The 22,512-nt window shown below is 38.3% G+C and overlaps 1 protein-coding gene across 1 annotated transcript in view; it reads left to right on the top strand.

Moving 5' to 3' along the window:
* The window catches only part of PPARGC1B (PPARG coactivator 1 beta), a 134,843-nt gene that overhangs the window by 99,642 nt on the left and 12,689 nt on the right, over positions 1-22,512 (top strand). Inside the window, exons 2-4 of the mRNA XM_081321251.1 lie at positions 1,529-1,702; positions 13,099-13,314; positions 17,653-17,769. Of these exons, the coding sequence (XP_081177377.1) occupies positions 1,529-1,702; positions 13,099-13,314; positions 17,653-17,769 (507 nt within the window). The remainder of the gene's footprint in view (positions 1-1,528; positions 1,703-13,098; positions 13,315-17,652; positions 17,770-22,512) is intronic.

Raw genomic sequence — 22,512 nt, 5'->3', positions numbered from 1 at the left:
GTAAATCCAAAGGTTGTGGTAAGATATTTGTCCTCACGTGTCCTCTTTCTCAGCCTAGCTAGAGAAAAGGGTAGCAGCATGGTTGTCAAATGCAGGAGAGGTCTTTGAAAGTTGGCATATACCACAAATTGCTCATCTCTGTTTAAAGCTTGCTTAGAAATACCTTTGTTTTTCTAGGGCTGTCATTTGTGGCTTCTCTGCCACTTATGAGATATTAGTGTGATATTGCCTGTTTCTATTTTTACATTTTTATTGATCACATTTTTATGTTGTTAAACTGTTTTTTAAAATAAAAAAATAAAAAATGAAAGAGCAGGCTAAGCAGACCTACATAAGGAAAGGCAAAAATACTACATTTTCAGAACTTAAAAAAGAGCCAATAATAGCTTATAGTTATTTAAAGGCTTCTTTTGTTCTGGGAAGGCTTGTTCTTTTTGCACTTTTGAGGGTGGGAGTGGTGAATTGAGCACCCCAAAACTTTTAAGGTCTTATATGTACAGCAGCAAGTGTACAGTAATACAATATAATGCAGTAATGCAAGTGTATTATTTGGCATGAAGAAATCAAGAATTTGTAGGCAGGATAAAGTGGGCTCAGAATTTTCAAGAAGTTATAACAATGGATACTTGGGAAAAGATCTGGGTTAGAAATGTAAAATTTACACAGGCCCAAAATTTAAGAGAGAATTTTTACAAAATGTTTTATAGGTGGCACTTAGATCCTAAAAAATTAGCAAGTATGTATCCGAACTGCCAGCCCAAATGTTGGAGGTGTGGTTGTGAGGATGCAACGTATTTTCATATATGGTGGACTTGTAAAAAGGTTAAAGCTTTTTGGATTAAAATTTGGTGGAATATGCAAAAGATATTTAAGAAGAGGATAAAGTTTTCTCCGCAATTGTTTTTATTGGGTATTATTACAGATACTACTGTTATAGATACTAAGTTGATGTTGAATTTAATTACGGCAGCGAGACTTTTAGTAGCGCAATATTGGAAGAAGGAAGAACTACCGACTATAGAAGAGTGGACTTTAAAAGTTTCTAACTTGGCGGAAATGGCAAAGATTTCAGCGTATTTGGAAGACCAGTCGCAACAGAGATACATTGTGGAATGGAGGAGATGGATTGAATATATTCAGAATAAATATGGGACTAAAAAGTTTCATTTAGCATTTGAATAAGTAGTGGATCTATATGATGTATAACTAGTTAGTAGTTATTTTATTAATATTTTGACGATGGAGAGTTAAAGTGCGACAGAATTTAATGTTTTATTGTTATTAGCATATTTTAGATTATGCTTGTTTGTATTTTTATACCCTGTATTCAGCTCTGGGAAGTCGGGGAGGGGGGAGGGGAGGGGAGGGGAGGGAGGGATTGGGGAGAGGGGAGGGGGAGGAGGGGTTTTTTTTGTATTTAAAAATGTATTGTAAAACTTTTCAATAAAAAAATAAAAAAAGAATCTGTAGGCAGGCACCATAAATTGCAAAACTCACTGTTCTTTTTCTTTCTTTCTTTCCTTCATAGTATGAAGTCTCTGGTGAAGAACACCTTTATTCTGATTTCCCAGAGATTGATTTGTCTCCGCTGGATACCAGTGACTTTGACTCAGCCAATTGCTTCAGCGAGTTCCAGTGGTGGTGTGAGCACTCTGAAACAGAATCCAGTCAGTACAGCACAGATGACTCTGAGCTCTTTCAGGTACCCTATTATCAAGAGATCCTCTATTACAGAGAGGAGTCTGCTTTCCCTTCTTTTAAGAAGTGTGTCGCCTGAGATCCCAGAGTGCATTCAGCTCCTGAAAACGTTGGGTGCATGCAAAAAATTGCTACCAAATTGTAATTTTAAGTGTGACAGAAGTGGAGAATGATTAAATACAAGGGAAATAATCGTGTTAACTGCATTTACTTTAATCTCAATTGAGTTAAATATCCATTCCAAGTTGCTGATTACCCCTGCAGGAAAAGCTGCTAAGGGACAAAATACAAGTAGTCCTCACTTAACAAGGGCAGTTTGGGACCAGCAACTATGCGCAGCGCAGTTGTAAAGTAAAACATCACAAGACCATTCCTGGCTTAACAGCCATTTGTTTAGTGACCTTTTCAAGTTACAGTGGCATTGAAAAAGTTACTTACGACGGGTTCTCAGGCTTTCAACCATTGCAGCATTCCTGTGGTCACATTATCAAAATTCAGACACTTGGCAACTGACATGTATTTATGATGGTTGCAGTATCCATGATCATGTGATCACCATTTGCAACCTTCCCAGATGGCTTCCAATAAGCAAAATCAATAAGGAGCAGCGGGATTTCCTTAACGATTTTTGTTATTCATTTAACAACTACAGTGATTCACTTAATAATCGTGCCAAAAAAGTTCATAAAATCCAGCATTAACTCATTCAACAACCGCCTTGTTTAGCAGTAGAAATTCTGGTCCCAATTGTAGTCATAAGTCAAGGGCTACTTGTATTTAAATCAATTTAAGTGCAATTAAGCTGGGGTTTGATATTTAACTTTCTGAGGTGAAAGGAAGATCATAACTTACAGTGTATTGGTTCTCTCTGGTTTACTTATATCAGGGGTGTCAAACTGGCAGCCTGTGGGCCAGATGCGTCATGCGCAGGCCACGCCCACCCCGGCTGCAAAGGCAAAAAAACTTCATGATACATCATGGGACGCAATCAAGTTTGACACCCGTGATTTATATATTTTAAATTGCTGTCCATATTTTCTTACTCAGATAGACCTGGGAGTTGGAGCTAGGAGTTTCATTTGCAGGAGTGTTTTCAGAGAGAAGATTCAACATGTTTGTTCAACTTATTGTTTTAGACCTTTGGTGTCTGCGACAATCTATCTTATATACATAATCTTTATAAAGGTACCAGGTAAAGTCATCTGAAATTTTGTAGTAAAGGAATTCCATAGGGTTTTTGTTTTTTTCATGTTATTTCATAGAGTGGAGATGCCTATTTCCATCATGGGCTTGGGAGATGTGTAGAAAACTGGAAGGGAATCCTTATAAAATGAGGATTGCTGAGTAAAGGACCTTGGTGTATCTCTTTTTTTTTTTGATAGAGCTCTGTGTCCTTTGTAAAGAAAGGTACACAATGTAAGACATAATTTTGGATCCAGTATTTTGCATCTTTGGTGCATGCTCTGTGCTCTTTTATTTATTTCAAAACCATTAAGCGCTTGCTGTGTCACCATCCTTCTTCGTTCAGAGCATCAGGTGATGCCTTTAATTAGAGGAATAGACTAGATCAGGGGTAGGCAACCTTGGCTCTTTTATGACTTGTGGACTTCAATACCCAGAATTCCTGAACCAGCCATGCTGACTCAGGAATTCTGGGAGTTGAAGTCCACAAGTCATAAAAGACAAGGTTGCCTACCCCTGGACTAGATGGAGGACAGACTTCCTTGACAGAGATCTGACTTCAGAACATACTCTAAGGACAAAGGTGACTTGTGCTAACCATGTCTACTTTTGAGTATCAAGTTAAAATATTTCTGTGTCTGGATATTTCAAACTTGACTGCAGCTGTCCTGGGTGACTTCAGCTGTTTGGTGAATTTTGGTTTAATTCCTTGAATGAGAATATACAGTATAATGTTATAACTGTAATCTTACCATATATGTAATTACATGCTTATATATCAGTGTACAAACCCAGCTGTTTTAGGAATTCTTGCAAATATCTTTTTTCACTCAACCAAATTTAAAGAAAAGAAACCCCCTTATCTGCCTATATATAGCTTACTCCTAGCTTAGTTATGCATCTCTTTTAACAGAAGCACCAGGGAAACTCGACTTAATGGCTTCATAACCCTATTAATTCCTTATTGTACAGGCTGGTGTTTTGTTTTTTTTCCCTAGATCAGTATGAGGAAAATGAGGAAAAGTGGCTGTGGATGGGGAGGGGATCCAGGCTATTAATATCTTTTCTAGACATGATTAGTGCTCCATTAATTTTCACATGGTTTCTAAATGGAGCAAGTGTAGTAAAGCTAATGAGGAGGTGGAAGAGTAGGAGAGGGCTACCGAGCCAATCCTCTTGTGATCTATTATTGAAGGGAAATTACAGGATGGTGCCTGGTGCATCCAGCTTGTTGGTTTTGTTTTTTTTTTAAAGCTGAGGGATTATTCTGTTGTAGGTGGGGAAAACTAAAGGGAGAAGGATGCAGAGAAGGCTGGTGCAGGGGGAGCACTTATGTGGGGGGAGCATAAGTTATATGACCCAACAATGTTAATTTCCATCCTGCAGAAATCTGCTTTATTTGATTCCCCAGCTTCAGCATTACCTTTACGTCTCTGTGCATGTGGATATTTATAGATGAGGCTCTCTGTGTGTGTTGCTTCCACAGTACTTTCTAAATATATGTGGTCCCATTATACAAGTAATGAGTTAAGATGTGGTGCTGGGTAGATGGAGCAATAATGAGCCAGTGAAGATTAAAACCATATTACATACCTAGGGTTATGAGAGGTTGTTTTTTTTTACAGAACCCATAGCGTCCCCTTCCTTTGCTGGCTTTCACAAAGTGGTGCAATATTTCACATTTGGATGTACTGTATTCACACTACAATTAGTACTTCTATAATCAGGGTGTGTTGTGAGTGATTGCAATAGGAGTCAGATGAAAAGTAATGCTTCTACCACAATAACTCAGGTTTAAATAGGGATGTTTTAATATACGAAAGGGAAATAATCCCTGAAATGAGCTATTTTGTTACCTTATATTTACTTCTTCACATAATCACCACTGTTTGCTATACATTTCTGCCAATCATAAGCAAACTTCATAAAGCCATCATGAAAAAACTCTACATGTTTTCTCTTCCACCACATCCAGATAGTTCCTTCAACCTCACTGAGTCACATTCCCAAACATAGTGTTTCTTAAATTTTGGGAAAAGATAGAAGTTGTATGACACTATCTTGGATTGCATGCCGGATGGTGTAAGATAAGATGCAACTTCATAATTGCCTCTTGACTGGTGAGGTGTGAAGCATAGGATTGTCATGTTGCAGCAAAAAAAAATGTTTGTGTTTCCAAATTTTGTTTGTTTCAAAGCTTTGAATGTTGCAATATAGCACTATGAGTTAATAGTGGCCGTAGGTTCAAGGAAATCCATAGAAATAGCCCTCTCTGCCAGATTTTGACTGTTTTTCTGATGATATTCTGTAGATTAATGCTTCATTTCTGGGTCATAACAATGGGCCCCATGTTTTGTCAGATATCAAGCTGTGAAGTGTTTCTTCATTTTCATTCTTGTAGCATGACAACAGCAGCTGGCAAATTTCAACTCTTAAAGCTTTCTCTACCATCACCCTGTGAGGAACCTACCTTGCTGCAAACTTTCTGATTTTAAAGAACATCAATAATGTGACCCCACACATTCCTGTGAATTGTCAAACTTGACAGCCCTTTCCCTTTGAATGATATGCCAATTGCCCTTAATCAGTTAATCAAACTTTCTCATGTGAAATTTGGTTGCTGTCATAAGTTGTCCACTTGGTACTTGATATGCATATCAGCTCTTTCTAGTTCACCATATTTACAGCATATTTTTGACCCAATGATGCATTTTATTTATGCATTTATTTGATTGAATTTTTGATGTCAAACAGCTCCGACTCTGGGCAGATCACACACACACACACACACACACACATATGTATGTATGTATGTATGTATGTATGTATGTATGTATATATAATATGTATGTAAATTTTTTGGCTTGCTTACAAAGAATAAAGCCAAAAAATTTACACAAATATGAGCTGCCACTGCTGTGGTTACTGCCTGTAGATGGCCTTGGTCTAGGCTGTCCCGTGTCTGGGACCAAGCAAGTGTATGCTGAATGCTTAACAAACATTTAACATATTATATATATATATATATATATATATATATATATATATATATATATATATATATATATATATATATATATATATATATGTGTGTGTGTGTGTGTGTGTGTGTGTGTGTGTGTGTGTGTGTGTGTGAAATGTTTGTTAAGTATTTAGATTACCTTGCTAGGCCCCAAACATGGGACAAATCTTATTTCCTGTTTCAGCCTAACCCAAGGCCATCCATAGGCAGTGGTCACAGTAGTGACAGCTCATATTTGTGTAATTTTTTTTTATTGCTAACAAAGAATTAAAGGGAGACTGATATGCATTTCAAACTTATTTGTTCTCATCAGTCAGCCATACCCTTCTGAGATTCGAACCTGGGCTGATTGCACATTAGGGAATTGTTTTAACCCCTAGGCCACAGGCTCTCTCTCTCTTTGTTAGCTGAGAAGCAAGGGAGATATGTGTTAAATGTTTGTTAAGTATTTAGATTACTTTGCTAGGCCCCAAACATGGGACAAAACTATACAGTATATATATATATCTCAGCACATAATAAATATGAATTGGGGGAATCCACCCACCCTTTCCCCAAGGCCAGGGCAAATTACCAGTGCACATGTCAGCACAGTCATCAATATAAACAACCTGCATTTGCTGATGAATTTTAATTGGGGGGTGGGGGACTCTTTCAGCAGACTAATAACCAATCATGATTAAAGTACACTGAGTATTTAATACAGGATTCCATTTCATGAATAAATAGCAAGATAACCTTTTCTCACAGCAACTTCCCACCGACTGAAAAGAGCAGATGCTAAAGAACACGTCACAACTTCTAACGTGTCATTATTGCCATCTGTTGGTGACCTACAACATTGGAACCATTACTTTTCATTTGCTCCTCCTACCTTCAGTTTTCCTGTGGTTAAATCCTGTACGGTTTAATGTGTTGTGAGAACATCAAAATGTGTCACTTGACTTAGTAAATGTCATAAAGAGGTTGTATATTATAAATATTTATTACACAAGTTTATGTGGTTTCCCAACTCAAACCCAGGTGACTCCGGATGGCTCACAACATTAAAAATCTACAACATTAAAACCTCACCCCCAGCCCCATAGCAGCAACAACACTATCAAACCAACTATTTACTTATTAAACAAATTTATGTGGCTATCTACTCCTCCAAGGAAAAGTGTTGAAATTAAAAGGAAATCTCTCCACTACCGAATATATTTCAAAGACCTGGGAGTAAGGAACATTTCCTGCTACACTGAGTGACCGCCATGGCCAAACCAGGCCATATCTATGATTGCCTCGCTGGTCATTGGGGAAGAACTTTAGTGATAGAATGAAGCCTTGCCAATACTCTCTCCTGTTGCAAGAGCTTTTGGAATACTGGGCATTTTCTAATGAAAATTGATGGGTCTTTATGTTCCCCAAATAGGGTTATCAGTTGGTATAATTTTATGATCCACTGACTGAATTTGGGGTTGCCAAAGTTAAGTGTTCTATGGAAAAGTTCCTCACACAATATCTTAAAGTTGCACGGCTGACACAGTACCTTCAAGTTGTAGTCAAACTCATTGCCAAGCTGCTTTCCTTGAGCCAGGCTTCTGTTAGGACCCAGGGGTCTTCAAACTTGGCCCTTTTATGATTTGTGGACTTCAATTCCCAGAATTCCTCAGCCAGCATGCCTGGCTGAGGAATTCTGGGAGTTGAAGTCCACAAGTCATAAAAGGACCAAGTTTGAAGACCCCTGGGTTAGGCATTCACTAGCTCAGGGGTAGGCAACCTCGGCTCTTTTATGACTCATGGACTTCAACTCCCAGATTTCCTGAGTCAGCAGGAGGAATTCTGGGAGTTGGAATCCATGAGTCATAAAAGAGCCGAGGTTGCCTACCCCTGCATTAGCTCCATGCAAGCAAATGTTTGGTTTTGTCCTCTTGCCATGATAGAAGTGATGCCTCTTTCTCCCACATGAAAGCTAAACTAGACAATGAAATAAAAGCAGAGTTCCTGATTCCCCTTTGCTACTTCACCATATTTTTAGTCTGCAAAGGGTTGATTAATCAGACTGCACATTGCTGGTACACAAATTACAGGTCAGTTATTTTTGTGTAGGAACAACCTGGAAAGGCTGTTGCTTTCTTTTCCAGAATATCATCATTTTCTACAAATCGCAATGAGTATGTTACAAACACTCTTCAGCTCAGTCGTTTTGGAGTGGGGGGGGGGGCGGTGAGGAGAAGGTACTTCTGCTGTAGTAAGAGCCATTGCTGGATTCTACTGTAGCATCCAGAAATTTTTTTTTGTGGGTTTTTTTTGATGTAAAAGAGAGTTTTAGTCAGCCCTTCTCAGGGAATAGCAATTCTAAAAATGCATCAAATAAAAACAGCATAGAAATGTGGTAATTGGAGCCCCTCTGGTTACTGCTGAGTGTAATTACAGTAGGAGGCCTGACCAGCTGCAGTGAAGCTTATCCAAGCAACCTCTAAATGATCTGCTGCAGAAGCCGACTGTATGTGCAAACAAGGAATGCAGTTTTAATTTCCTGAAATGGCTGAAAGTTGTGGAGGAATGAATGAACAACTTACACTCCCACAACATAAATACACATGGTAAGAACAACAGTCTTGCTCTGGATAAGTGCAACAAAGCTGGTCTGGATAGCTACAGGGAAAAATAACCTTAAATTGGCATATTAACAAAATAGTGCAAATACATGGGTGCTGATTCACTCATTAATGCTCAAAGGGCATTCCACAGTTTGAAATACCCAAACCTGCCAATTACCTATTAGTCCAGCACATGTCAAGCCATAGGGCTTGGGCAGAAGCTTTGTCTAACCCAGGGGTCTTCGAACTTGGCCCTTTTGTGACTTCTGGACTTCAACTCCCAGAATTCCTCAGCCAGGCATGCTGGCTGAGGAATTCTGGGAGTTGAAGTCCACAAGTCATAAAAGGGCTAGGTTTGAAGAACCCTGGTCTAACCCCACCAGAATCTTCCAGGTAGGTTTTCCTGCTTTATGCTGACAGGAAAAGGGGTTACTGACTCTACCGTCATACAATCCTTGCTTATATTGTTTTGTTCAGTATCCCACTCAATCCCTCCTTGATTTGACTTAATAAGAGCCAAGCCTAGCAGGATGTTGCAAAAGGACCTAGCAGGGTGTGTAAAAAGCTAATATTGCTATTTAGTTCCTACAGTAAAAGAATCTATTTTATACACTGTTTCCTGTAACAATTTTTTATGGTGATATGGGTATTTTCACTTTCTAGGATAGAGTCTCCTAGAAGTAACTGAGTGTGGTAGAAGTGCTTATGTTTGGGCAAGTTGTGTTGCATCCTGTAAGGGTTATTTAATATACATACTTCTTTCTATTATATAGCATAAAGAAAATGGCAGGAAAAAAAACCACACATCATTTGATTACTTGGATAAGCATTTTGTCATAGTTCAAAAAGTGATGTATATTAGTGGATACATATAAACATGACTTTAGTTCTTTTCTGTTCCTTCTTTTAATATAAATATCACCTTAGATTTCAGGACCTGCTGGACTAGTTGTACTATAACGGCTCATTCATTAAGAACTTTAAAAGAGATGTAGTGCCTTCACTTTGCAGCTTTATGCTATTGTTCTAAAAGTCCAAAATGACTGACAGACCATCATTGCAGGATGTGTATTTTCCACCCAAGAAAATATAAACAGAGCAAGCCTTTGTGTTTCATAAAGAATGAATGCACAGAACACCATGAAAATGTCCTGCTGATGTCCTCTCTAAAGATGTATTTTGCCAATATTAGAAGGAAAATATCAAAGAATACTGCATTCTTGGTAGTTTTCTTCTTGGTGCTGTCAGGGGTGTGTGTGTGTGTGTGTGTGTGAAATGTCTTCACTGTTATGGAGTAATAAAGGCTGCAGAGAGCAAAAGATATGCCTAGAGTCATTGAAGATGTTTTACTTCTTTAAATTCAAACTACATATCTAAATATCTGAAAATCAGTTATATGTTTGGCTACTAGAAAGACCCACAGGTGATTATACAATATCTACAGTATGATGGTAAATATTATGCTATATACACAATGCATAGCTTGTTGAAAACAATCCTATATCAGCCCCATAATAAATTAATAAATGTATTTATCAGCAAGAAGGTTATACAGTAAATCCAACTACCTTGCATATAAATTTTGAATTAATAACATCAGTGGGCAAGGCTGTGCCATGTATTTGAATTAGCTTTAACTGGATTAGACTAGGGTATCTAATGTTTTAGACAGCTAAGCTTTTCCCCTGTGCAAATCAGTGCATGTGATATCAGTGCTTCTAGCATTCAGGTTTCAACACTTAATGTGTTGTGTCTCTAGAGCATTCTTTCCATTACTTAGTCTGGTAGGCTGAGGGTCAACTACATATAACTTGAACATGTGATTATCAGCTATGTCCAAATCAGGACCAGAACAAAGGTTAGGACAGAATTGTTCATTCTTTGCCTCTTCTGCAGTTCCATATAAGAATGCAGGAACAATTTACATTGTTGAAAATTATTAATTTGTTTGATTTGATAATGAATGGGATGACAACAGAGGCTGAGAATCTGAAGAGGGTATAGAAGCAACTGCATTTCTTTTGGTAGACCCCTGATCTGGATCAGATTTGATTATTTGCTTATATTTGGTATAATATTGTTATTTGTTGTGTTTTTAAGCAAACTTACTATCTAAGCATGACTCACACATAGTGAATTTAATCACAGTTGACTCTGTTGACCCATTTTCATGTTTGTACAATACACTGAATTTTAAATATCAAACAGTCTGGGTTTTTGCCCCAACTAAGCTAATATGTAATTGGCTACTTTATCTCTCAGGGTCTCATGTGAGCACACCTATAGCTTTAAAGGCAGTATAGGAATTACATGCAAGGGTAGGGTGTACTGTACTTGAATTAGATGTTTTCTTTAAGTATCCTTAAATAATGAAGCACCTTGGTGGCTGTACCTCATTGCAGCATAGAGTCCTGCATATACAGTCATGCAGGTATGTTAAACCAGTGGTTCTCAATCTTTTCTTCACCACCTCTTAAATACCTTTTGTGGCCACAGACCATGGCCACGGAACCCCAATACTTAACTTAGGATTTAAATCATAACATTTCTTCAAGCCTTCGTGGACCCCCTGATGACATCGCGGACCTCCAGGGGCCCGCAGACTACAGGTTGAGAACCACTGTGTTAAGCAATGAAATGCTAGGTAGGTATTGCAATGTGACAAGGCAATCATGTCATAAGCATAGGGTTAGATACATTGTTACTTACTAACTTCCAGTTCGATAACACTCCACAATATAATGAAACAGCTCCAGAATTTTTAATTGCTTTGGATAAATTCATTTTTTTTGGTAAGATCCACAAGTTCCTAATCAGATATACAGCAGGGGTCTTCAAACTTGGCCCTTTTATGACTTGTGGACTTCAACTCCCAGAATTCCTCAGCCAGGCACACTGGCTGAGGAATTCTGGGAGTTGAAGTCCAGAAGCCATAAAAGGGCCAAGTTTGAAGACCCCTGTTATACATGTATCATATTTGGATAGCCACTATGCGGTAGCAAAGATGCAGAGAAAATTCTAATTCATTGTTATGTTCCATGGATTGTTCAGATTTTCGCAGCCCAAATATGGCACCTTTAGTAGCCTGAGCTCATCTTGATTGGAAATTCAGGGTTACCAGTCCTTTCCTTGACCTGCATCAATTCTAAATAACTTCTGTCAGAGATACTTGGAAGCTGCTGCATCGTGCTGCATCCATTTGCTCTTTACTTCAGTTGAATTTGAACATTTGCCTGATTCTCCCATTGAAAGTGGGAGTTAAAAGTGCCTGACTTTGACTAGATTTTCTGCATTGATTTAAAATGAATACTTTAGTAGCCTCCAATTTTATGGCTATGTGAAAGATTTGTCCAGAAGTGAAAAATATTATGTTTCAATGCTATCTAGGTACAAAGACTAGAAAAACCTCCAAAGTCCCTTCCAGCTCCTGTCCTGTCTTGTCCTGTCCTGTCCTGTCCTATCCTATCCTACCCTACCCTATTCTACTCTACTCTACTGCAATTTGTATTTTTTAAAATATCAATGAGAGAAGAAAGAGTAGCAGATTGAGATGTCCTCAATTAATTGGGGTGTAATGTTTTCTTTGATATTAAAGAGATGTTAATGTAATCCTAAGAAATTTTAATTAGAAAAGTATCCCATTGTGCTCAGTGAGAATTAAAGCTCATTAAATTGCTTAGGACAGCATATGTTTTTTTTCATATTTTCAAAAATGATACTATGTAATGTTTTACAGATAGACCAGAATTTTTTTTTTACTCCTAATGTTATGTCATTAATAATGCATGTATTTGGGATCTTATCTGGGGTTTATAATAAACTGGAACATCAGATTCGTTGCCAATATGTCACATATTTTATGTTCTGATTTCTTTGTTTATCTCAGCATAAGATTTGTGGTAACTATCTGGAATAAGAAACTTCAACACAGCTCCTCTTTGAATTCAAACTGAGTTATGGCTGACCCTGTCAAATCCTGTCAATACAAGGAACCTTGTTTCTGCAGGTCTTATTACAAGACATTAAGTCTATGATTTGGCTTCTCCTATTATTGTTGTGTTTTGGGCTACTGTCAGTGGAATTGTAAATACAGTGTGTGATCAATCACTGTATTTTAAAGATACACACATACACACATTCTTCTTGGCTCTATCCCCAGTATTTGGTATCTATTGAAATATCAAGAATTGTGATTGGGCCAAGGGCATAGCTAAAAGAATGACTATAGAACACTGGAAATAGAAATCTACTCCTGAATTACAGTATTGTTTGTTGATATGCGATGTTTATCAGCATTTGAATCATTTTATTTACTTGTTTGTTTGTTTATTGGACAAAGTGCCAAAGAAAACTTAAGAGCCGTATGATCATACTTTCTGTTTACTGCATTACATATGTTTAATGTTAGGCATGTATTGACTATAAATATGCCATGGTATTACCAGTTTCTCTGCCTGCTTTTAAAAGAATATAAAGTCATCTGGCTACTCTGCTGTATAAATAACTGGCATGTGATTATAAGTGAGTTTGTATGTTGTAAGAAACACTGTATTTGGCAAACATCTCTTCTTAATTTCTCTTTTTCTCCCATGTCCGCCTGACTCCTCCCAGCAGATTATTGACAGTGAGAATGAAGCTTTGCTGGCAGCTCTCACTGAGACACTGGATGACATTCAGGAAGACGACATGGGTCTGGCTGCCTTCAAAAATATAGACGAGGGGGACATGCCCAACAGCGGCTACGCATCACCTATCCCCTCTCCCAATCCTGCTGCACCAGCCACGAGGGGGCCTCCTGGGGCCCAAGAGGTTGATGAGCTGTCTCTAGTAAGAACCACTTCCTACTGTTTAAGGTGGATTTGGATGCGCCTCTGATAATCCGGCTGCATGGGTATGATAGGAAGCAAAGGTCTGAATTTTTTTCATTATAGGCTTACACTTATTACAGTACAAAAGCATTATATCTATTATTGTATACGTATACATGTGCCACGTCGTTGCTCTCATTTGATCTGCTCCATAGTAATCCTCATCGGGAAGAATATGATTGTGATGGAAAAGGAAGGTGGGCCCGTGCATGAAAGGCTTAAGCACACCACAGTACACAGCACATCTGGTCCTCGACTTACGACTGGTTGCTTATCCATTTGAAATTACAACTGGTGTGGTGGAATGAGTGCTTTACACCCACAAAGCACTTCTGGCCATCATAAAATGTGCCACATATCCCACTCCCCATATCACATGAGTCCATTTTAGCTGCTTGACAACCGGCTTGCCCTTACAACAAGTTGCATTGTCCCACAATCACGTGACTGCGATTTGCAATGGTTTTTTTTTGCTGGTTTCTGGCATTTTTTGCTGGTCTCTGGCAAGCCCATTCAGAAAAATGGGTTTGCACTTATGACCATGGCATTTGTTTAATGACTGTTGAGTCACTTAGCAGTCACAGTGATTTGCTTCATGACCACCACAGAAAATGTCATAAAATCATGCCTTGTCGCATGGGTACCTTAACTTACAACTGGAGTGACATACAACTAGAAATCCGATCCCAATTGTGATTGTAAGTCGAGGACTACCTGTATTCATTTCAAATACTATCTACTCTAGGGATGCCCATTATTCAACATTTTCTCTCGTGTCTTAAATGTTTCCTTATGTCACACTTTCACGTCTGTTAAGGAGATGCACATGATTTTGTAAAATGTGACATTTACTTTGCATGAGTAGTCGTGATATAGGGCAAGCTGCTATGCAGTGTTTTCTCTACAACCACCCGTTCTAGTACAATAATTTAATAAATTGTTCTGAGATTTTATAGTCTCAGCTAATAGTTGCCTCTGGCCAATCTTGGCTGGTCTTGGAAGCCAAATGAGATAAAATTGAACTAATTAATATTTGGATGAGAGACCATCAGATATCACTAGGAAGTACAAGATACCACTACTGGTGTTGCATGGTTTTGTCCATGTAGTCATCAGAAATTGAGGTTAACTCAGAGATGTCTTTAGCTCACATAATGCCTAATTTCCAAGGGTCTTGAAGTTTGCTTCCTGTAAAGGAACTTGTTTTCCCAAGAAAAATTGAGTTGAGTTCTGGATTGAGGTATGCACCCCAGTCTTCTGTCTAGAGGTAGCAGCACCCAGAACTGTATAGGGAATTTATCTAGACAGTGGTCCTTCTGCAGTTGCTTTTCTGTGGTTTATATTCCTCATTACATGGCATTATTAGCCAACCAGCAGGTAAGAGCAAAGAAAAGAGCATTTATGGATGGCAGCCTCTCTGCTAATAGAAAATATTGCTGCTTGTAGTCCAGGTTTCACTTAATAAGGAAAGACCATTGTGGAACACCAAAGCTTCAATGCTTCTTAATGTCCTTTCCCAAAATATGCTTTTACAGGACAGGGGCATTCTTCACTTCAGGCAGAACCTTTGCACAGGAGAGCAGGAACATAGCTGTAGACCAGCCATCCCACTTCCCCTATTATCTACCATTAATGAATTTTGTGATTTCTAAAAGTATTATAGTGGCATCTAGTGGTAAGAACTACACATTTCCATGTCACAAAATTCCCTGTGTATTTCTCTACATATCACATATATTGCACAAATCTTTATATATGATGTATACATTGCACAAGGGAGGAAATAACTTTTTAATGTTTTATCATTGTAGAAAGTTTACAACTAGAGGATCAGATTAGTATTGCACTACACCATTTTAAAAAAAAGTTTTAAAATTTTGATTAGAGGAACTAATTGAATATTTGTCATTTGGCCAATCCTTAAAAAATTTGCTTTCCTGACACATCCCCACCAGAGACGATGGTTGGTTAAGGTTCTCATGTTGCCCTCAGTGAGAGAGTGGGGAATGTGAATTTCTGTTTTTTAAAAACAGATATTCTGGTCGTGTAATCTGAAAAAAATAGGTTATGTTATCAGTTATTTAAAATATTTTTTTTCACATTTGGGATTTTTTTTTGATGGAATATAATATCTGTTTGATAGACATCTTAAACTCACCTCAAACTAAGGGGAAAAAAATCTATCTTCTGATTGCCTTATGAGCTGTTGAATTAATTAATTGAAACCCTTGTTAGACTGTTACATTCAATTGATTTATTTGGCAGGAGTTTATGCCTACTTCCTGATTCATAGTAAAATTAGCATCTGAAAATAAATCACAAATTAGGATAAAGAGGAAGGAGAATATTCCAATTTTTCAGAAACCAATTTAATACCATCAGCCATGAGTCTGGAAACTTACCAGCAGCCTTTTTAAACTTGATTCCTCTGAATGTGACAACAGCATCTTTTCACAAACTGCTATTGAACATGAGCTTTGGCTATAGCTTTGGCTCAGCATATCAAAATATGCTAAACTTGAGAGGCTAAATTTGCTTTAAACTATAAATGCATGTTTTTTCTCCCTTTGTGACTTAAAAAAGGAGTCGGAAATTTGAAACTTTCACACTGGAAAATATTCATTCTCCAACCCCACTTTTGTTTGTCTCTAGGCTGAAGAAAATAATATGCTGCATACTTGTATTTAGCTTAACATTCAGATTGGCTAGTATTCATCTTAAAGGTACCATGAGGTCAATATTGAAACATAATTCTACCTCAACTACTATGGCTGGCCCAGAGCATACCATCCCTATGTTGGCTTTTTAGGAACAATTTCCAAAAAATTTAGGAAGTTTTTTTGGAAAGGACTTGCGTGACTTCTAGTACATTTAAAAGTAGTAGGAGAAACTGCCTTCCTTGTAAGGCAGAGGTGGGGAACTATGGCCCTTTTATGACATGTGGACTTCAACTCCCAGAAGGAATTCTGGGAGTTGAAGTCCACAAGTCATAAAAGGGCCATAGTTCCCCACCCATTATAAGGTGTAACTTCCAATTCTGGCAGTTAAGCTGTTTTCAAAACGTTGCATGATGTTTATATTGTAAACATTTTTTCAGGGCTTATTGAGATAATATTTATTTATTTATTTTAATTCCATTTATATCCCGCCCTTCTCCGAAGACTCAGGGCGGCTTACAAGCTTAGCAGTAGCCTTCATTCTATGTATATGCCTGCTTGTTAGGGCTTTCACACACACACCCCAAGCGGCATTATTACAAAGTCAGCTTAATTGCCCCCAACAATCTGGGTCCTCATTTTACCTACCTCGGAAGGATGGAAGGCTGAGTCAACCTTGAGCCTGGTGGGACTCGAACCTGCACTAATTGCAGGCAGCTGGTGTTACTTAAGGAGGCATCAGCCCACTGCTCCACCAAGGCAGTATAATTCCTATCTTTATACAATTATGTAAAATAAATTTTATTTCTTGCACCCATCAGTGAAAGCTTGCTATGACTTTGAATTATTATTATATACATAAAAATGTATGTAACGTGAAGGTGAAATCACTGTTGCCAGTTCTTTAGCTGGTGTCAGCCTCTATATCCATTGGGTTCTTCCTAAGAATTTGGGAGACCATAATGTACCGGGGTTACTATTTTTATTATTTTCATGGGATGGCAAGTCAGATTAATTGCAGCAATAAATTCAGGGTTGTTGTTTTTTTAAAATTTGGCTTTGCCAAGTTATTGCTGGCCTTTGGTCTTCCTGTGATGCATCTTCCTCATGATCTTGATTCACATGATCCTTTATCTTTTTTCTGGGTGTTAAGGAAAATTATGAAATTCTACTCACGTTCAGGGGAAGGGGACTTCTTTCTTCTCTGTTACTTTCTATAATGGGGAATATCCATGGAACCATTCCAAACCTTTTGAGAATTTTCATTTTATATGGAAGAAATGAGATGCTGTTTGCTACTGAAAGCTGCCTCCTAAACATAGCAACTCAACTACCAAGTCTCTTCCATCCTCTTACCTTTCCCTGACAGCCATGAGCATGATTTTGATATTTTGACTTTCATATTCTCTCTAATATATGAAGAAAGGGAAGGTTGTATGAATAATGCTAAATAATTGGGGAGGGGAGAGAAGATAGGCTGTTAAAGTATTTAACTAACACTGTGGCTTTTAGTTTGGATCTCTACCTCGCTTATCCTATGAATGTGTTTGAGTGTAGGAATTTAGGGAACTTAAAAAGAAGTGACTACTGTTCATTTATGTAGAAATTTCTACTCTTTCTTTCACCATTTCCTTTTCTAGCTAAAGAAGTTGCTTCTCTCGCCATCCAATGTGCCTCCAAGCTATGAGGTTCAAAGAGAGGGGAATATATGGCGTCAAGGAACTCCTAAATCCAGACCTCAGCGCTCCTGTACAAAGGTATTGTTCTTCTTGGCAGCTATACATAACAGTGGACTATGTTTATGTGTGATGATGCCAGGAATATTACAAAGTTGTCATATCTTCAGATTATTGGCAGTGACTCTCCAGAGTCACGTTCCAGGTGATGTTTTTCTTCTTCATTTCACCTTTATACCTTCCAGTGAAAACAGACCAAATAATTTCTGCCACCGAGAGCTCCTATGAAGGTTGGGTAGTTGTTCCCTCTGTAATTTGTAGATCTCCTTCCCCTATGTTTCTTCTCATAGGCAAACCATCACAACAACCAATTGCTTATTTCTTTCAAAATCTTTAAGAATGGTGCTGGGAATCTTGTTCTGCAAGATAGTTCCATTCTGTCTATTTGATCCACCTGAAGATTAAGGGGCATTAGAAAGGTAGACTTTGGATAAGCCATGCCAAAAAGATAGAACTTGGATTCCTTCTGCATATAACAGATACGTCATTTATTAGGAACACAATGTACAAAGTGATAGAACCATCCAGTTGTTAAAATCAATTGTTTAAAATCACACAAGGGGCAATTAAAAGTTTTTCACTTGGATAAAGAAAATTGCGCAGTGTATTAAATAAATGAATTTGGATTGCACAGGGAAAGATAAGGAACATGGGAAGACAGAGCGTAATGAAAACTGGGGTGGGGATAGATATTAAGCCTCCAGTGCTTAATATGTCATGTTTTATTATATATATCACATGGACAGAAAACTGACTGAAGAATCTCTGCATACCATACCTCTGAAATCTTTAAAAGTAGCTTTTTTAAACCATTCTTTTCCCTCTTGTTTCCCCTGCTAGTTCCTTTGAAAATCTTCTGGCCTCTACTCTTGATTTCTGAATAAATTTAATGTATCTCCACAGCTTATACCTTTCAGGTTTTTCTGCTTCCTGATATAGACAGACAGATAGATAAGAAACAAAGATAAGGACATTTTTCAAAGTAAATTTCTATCTATCCTGTATTGTGCACAGATGATCAAAGGTCTTTTAGGGAATCTGGAATAGCATCAAAACATTAATCCTGATACTGGTTTGTCCATATTTCCAAAGACATATAACACATTACAGTTCAAAAAATAATCTGATTTCCCCCACAAAGCTAATGTTTCTTTTTTTTCTTATTGCTGTATTAAAGTATAAAAAATTGGCTGACATATTAGTATAGAAAAAAAGCTTGGAAGAATCCTATAATTAAGGATCCCCTACTGCAGGGGTGTCAAACTCAATTTCATTGAGGGCCGCATCAGCATTGCGGTTGCCCTCAGGGGCCGGGTGGGCGTGGCCTGGGTGGGCATGGCCTACTGGGTGGGTGTGGCTAGAGTGTGTATGGCCTACTGGGTGGGCGTGGCCAGCTCTACATCGTTCACATCAAGGGTGCCTATGGGGGCCTGGGCAGGAGTGGGACAGATCTGAGGGTCTCTGGCAGGAGGAGGGTCTCTGGGCCAGGGCCAAGGCTGTGGGGGCCGTTCCCTCACTGTTTCCAGGATGGCTTCGCGGGCCACATGAAACCACTTCGCGGGCCGCATCCGGCCCCCGGGCCTTGTGTTTGACATGTCTGCCCTACTGTAATTCATTCTCAATGTCTTAGGTATATTAACCTGTTTTTTGTATAGATTACATTCATCTATACAAATACCTCTTTTATGAGGGGAAATATTGAATATGGATGTTTAAGTGTATTTCTCTTTAAGATTACATACATTTTGTCTTTTTCTTCATATTATTTTAAGTCATTTTCATTTTTATTGATAGTTTCAATTAAAATGAACTGAAAAGAGTGGCTAGAAGGACCAAAAGTATATGGAATTTCAGAAACTGGAAATTAGCACTCACAGCACAGGGGTTACTTGCTGGGTTAATGTGATTCTCCTCTACCTTATATCTTTTTAGCTGCTGAAATTGGTATGTATATACAGTATGTAGCTGAGCTGCAACTACTGAATTATGCATCACAGCTAAATGATTTGTTTCTTGCCATTGCCATCATGTCTGGGCAGCTTGGGAGATACCTACTATACACACACGCATACACACACACATAAATGTGTGTGTGTGTTGTGAAATGTAAAGGTTGATGCTAGGCATGTTGCCAAACAATCCCAAACAAGCCCTAAGTCCTCTAGTAACGCTATTGCATCCCCACTGATCCACCTTTCAGACAGTATATTTATGCACACATCTTTCACTGCTTTAATTTTCTAGAAATGAAAGTAAAGGAACTTTGCCCCTGCAGCAAGAGTCTTCCCACATTGCAGCTGTGTTTCCACTCCCCTCCATTTTCTGCAACCACTTATGCCATCCAAATTGCAGGATTGGAACATAGGCAATGAAAACAGTGAAAGGGAAAGTACTCCCATCGCTTGGCACTTTATCAGCTGTGCCCGGTCTCAAAAGGCAAAGAAAAGAATCAAAAGAAGCCAGCCTGCATATACAATGCTATGGAACTAAGCCCATGATGAAAGATAAGAGATTCCTGCAGAGATGGGTGGATAATGACCTAATATCTTCTCTGATTCAGGGTATAAAACACCTCCTTAGGAATCAGAATGAAAATCCAGCCCATACTGTGCATAAATGCTTATAAAAACTATACTTTTCAAATATGGCTAACAAGTTCAAAATACTATAACACACAAATGTGCAAAAAGGGAAAAACTGTTATTCCCAGTAACGAAACAAGATGCACAATAAAATACAATTCTTACACAATTAAGTACAGTTAAGAAACAAGACAATTATCCACTGTAGTTACAGAGTTTTTAGGCAAAATCAGCTTATATGATTTAATCGTGGGAGCTATGAGTTACATTTGTTGGTATATAATGGTTATACAGGGTGAAACTATAGTACTAGTATACAAGGGCAGTTATGATATAGTTGCCACTATTGAAACTTGGTGGGATGAAACTCAAGACTGGAATGTAGTGATGGAAGGATATAAAGTGCTCAAAAGAAACCAACCTAACAAAAGAGGAGGTGCAGTCGCATTGTATATGAGAGATCACTACATCTCTACAGAAATGCATTAAAGCAAGGATGAAAGCCTCCTAAACTGCATATGGGTTAATATAAAGAAAAAAAGAATGACATTGCCATAGGTGTATACTACGGGCCATCCAACCAAGCCGGAAAAAATAGATGAACTTTTTGTTAGTCAGTTAATAAATGTATGTAGAAAACACACCAAAGTAGTAATGGGGGGGGATTTAACTACCCTGTCATCAACAGGGAGACAAACTCTGCACCAAGCAGAAAATCAAACACGGTCCTGATCCCTCCAGCTGACAATTTAGTCATCCAAAAGTAGAAGAGGGAACTAGAGGGACAACTATACTGGACCTAATTCTTACTAACAGAGAAGAACTGATAAAGGGAGTTGAAGTTGCAGGAAGTTTGGGGAGAGTGACCATGTCATATTGGAATTCAATATAATGCAGACACAAATAATAGAATATAATCAAACCAGTGTCTTGGACTTTAAAAGGGCTTATTTCAACAAACTTAGAGCTTGGGAAGTATTCCATGGATGAAAATTGTAAAGAGGGAAACAATTTGACGTTGGGAAACTCTTGAATATATGATTATAAAAGCCCAGCCCAGCACAATACCACTGAAAACCTTATACCATTTCAGACAAGTGGCTGTCCAGTCTCTTTTTAAAATCTCCAGTGATAGTGCATGCACAGCTTCTGAATGCAAGCTGTTCTGCTAGTTTAATTGTTCTCACTGTTAGGAAATTTCTCATTAGTTCTAGGTTATTTCTCTCCTTGATTAATTTCCATCCATTGCTTCTTGTCTTGCCTTCTGATACTTTGGAAAATGGGTTGACCCCATCTTCTTTGTGGTAGCCCTTCAAATACTGGAACACTGATATCATGTCACCCATAGTCCTTCTTTTCACAAGACATACCCAATTCCTGAAACTGTTCTTCATATGTTTTAGCCTCCAGCCATCTAATCGTTGTTGTTGTTCTCTGCACTCTTTCCAGAGTCTCAACATGTAGATGTAGTTCCATTAACGACTACACGTTGAGTGTGGTTTGTCATCCAGTTATAAACCCATCTGGGGGTGAAGTATCCATCCCAAATTTTCTAGCTTACTAGAAGTAGGTTGTGGTCTACTTTGTCAACTGTCTTACTGAAATCTAAGTATACTACGTCCACAGCATTTTGCAGGTCCATTAATTTAGTCAATTTGTCAAAGAAAGATACTTGTTAGTTGTGTTAAATGCTTGTGCAAGCTGCAATTTCACTCTGTTCCTTTTTGACACTTGTTTTATGGATCAGAAATCAATATTCCTTTTTTGTTGTTGTTGAGAAGAGCTCCCTGGCTATGGTGGTGAGAATTGGTCATAAACCAACGGCATTTGCACAATAATATCCACAATATTATATAAAACATAAACATCTCAGTGGGAATAGAAGCCAAGTTTAGAGAAATAATAAGCAGCCACCAGAAAATCAGCTTCCGCAAATTCTCTGGAAATAGAATAGAGCAGGGATACCCAATCCCCAGTCCGTGGACCAGTTCCGGGCTGTGGCATGCCAGCAACTGGTCTTCACAAACAAGCAAAAACCCATCCGTGAGATGCAGGCAGCATATAAAACCCTGTGGTCCGTGGAAAAACCTGTCTCCACAGAACCGGTCCCTGGTGCCCAAAAGGTTGGGGACTCTGGAATAGCGCATATTACTTGTATCAATGATTCTGTCTCTTAAATTAC

The sequence above is a fragment of the Vipera berus genome (genome assembly GCF_964194415.1).
Source record: "Vipera berus genome assembly, chromosome: 2".
NCBI lineage: Eukaryota > Metazoa > Chordata > Lepidosauria > Squamata > Viperidae > Vipera > Vipera berus.
Note: the sequence above shows the minus strand (reverse complement) of the source record. Positions and strands in the feature narration are given on the sequence as shown.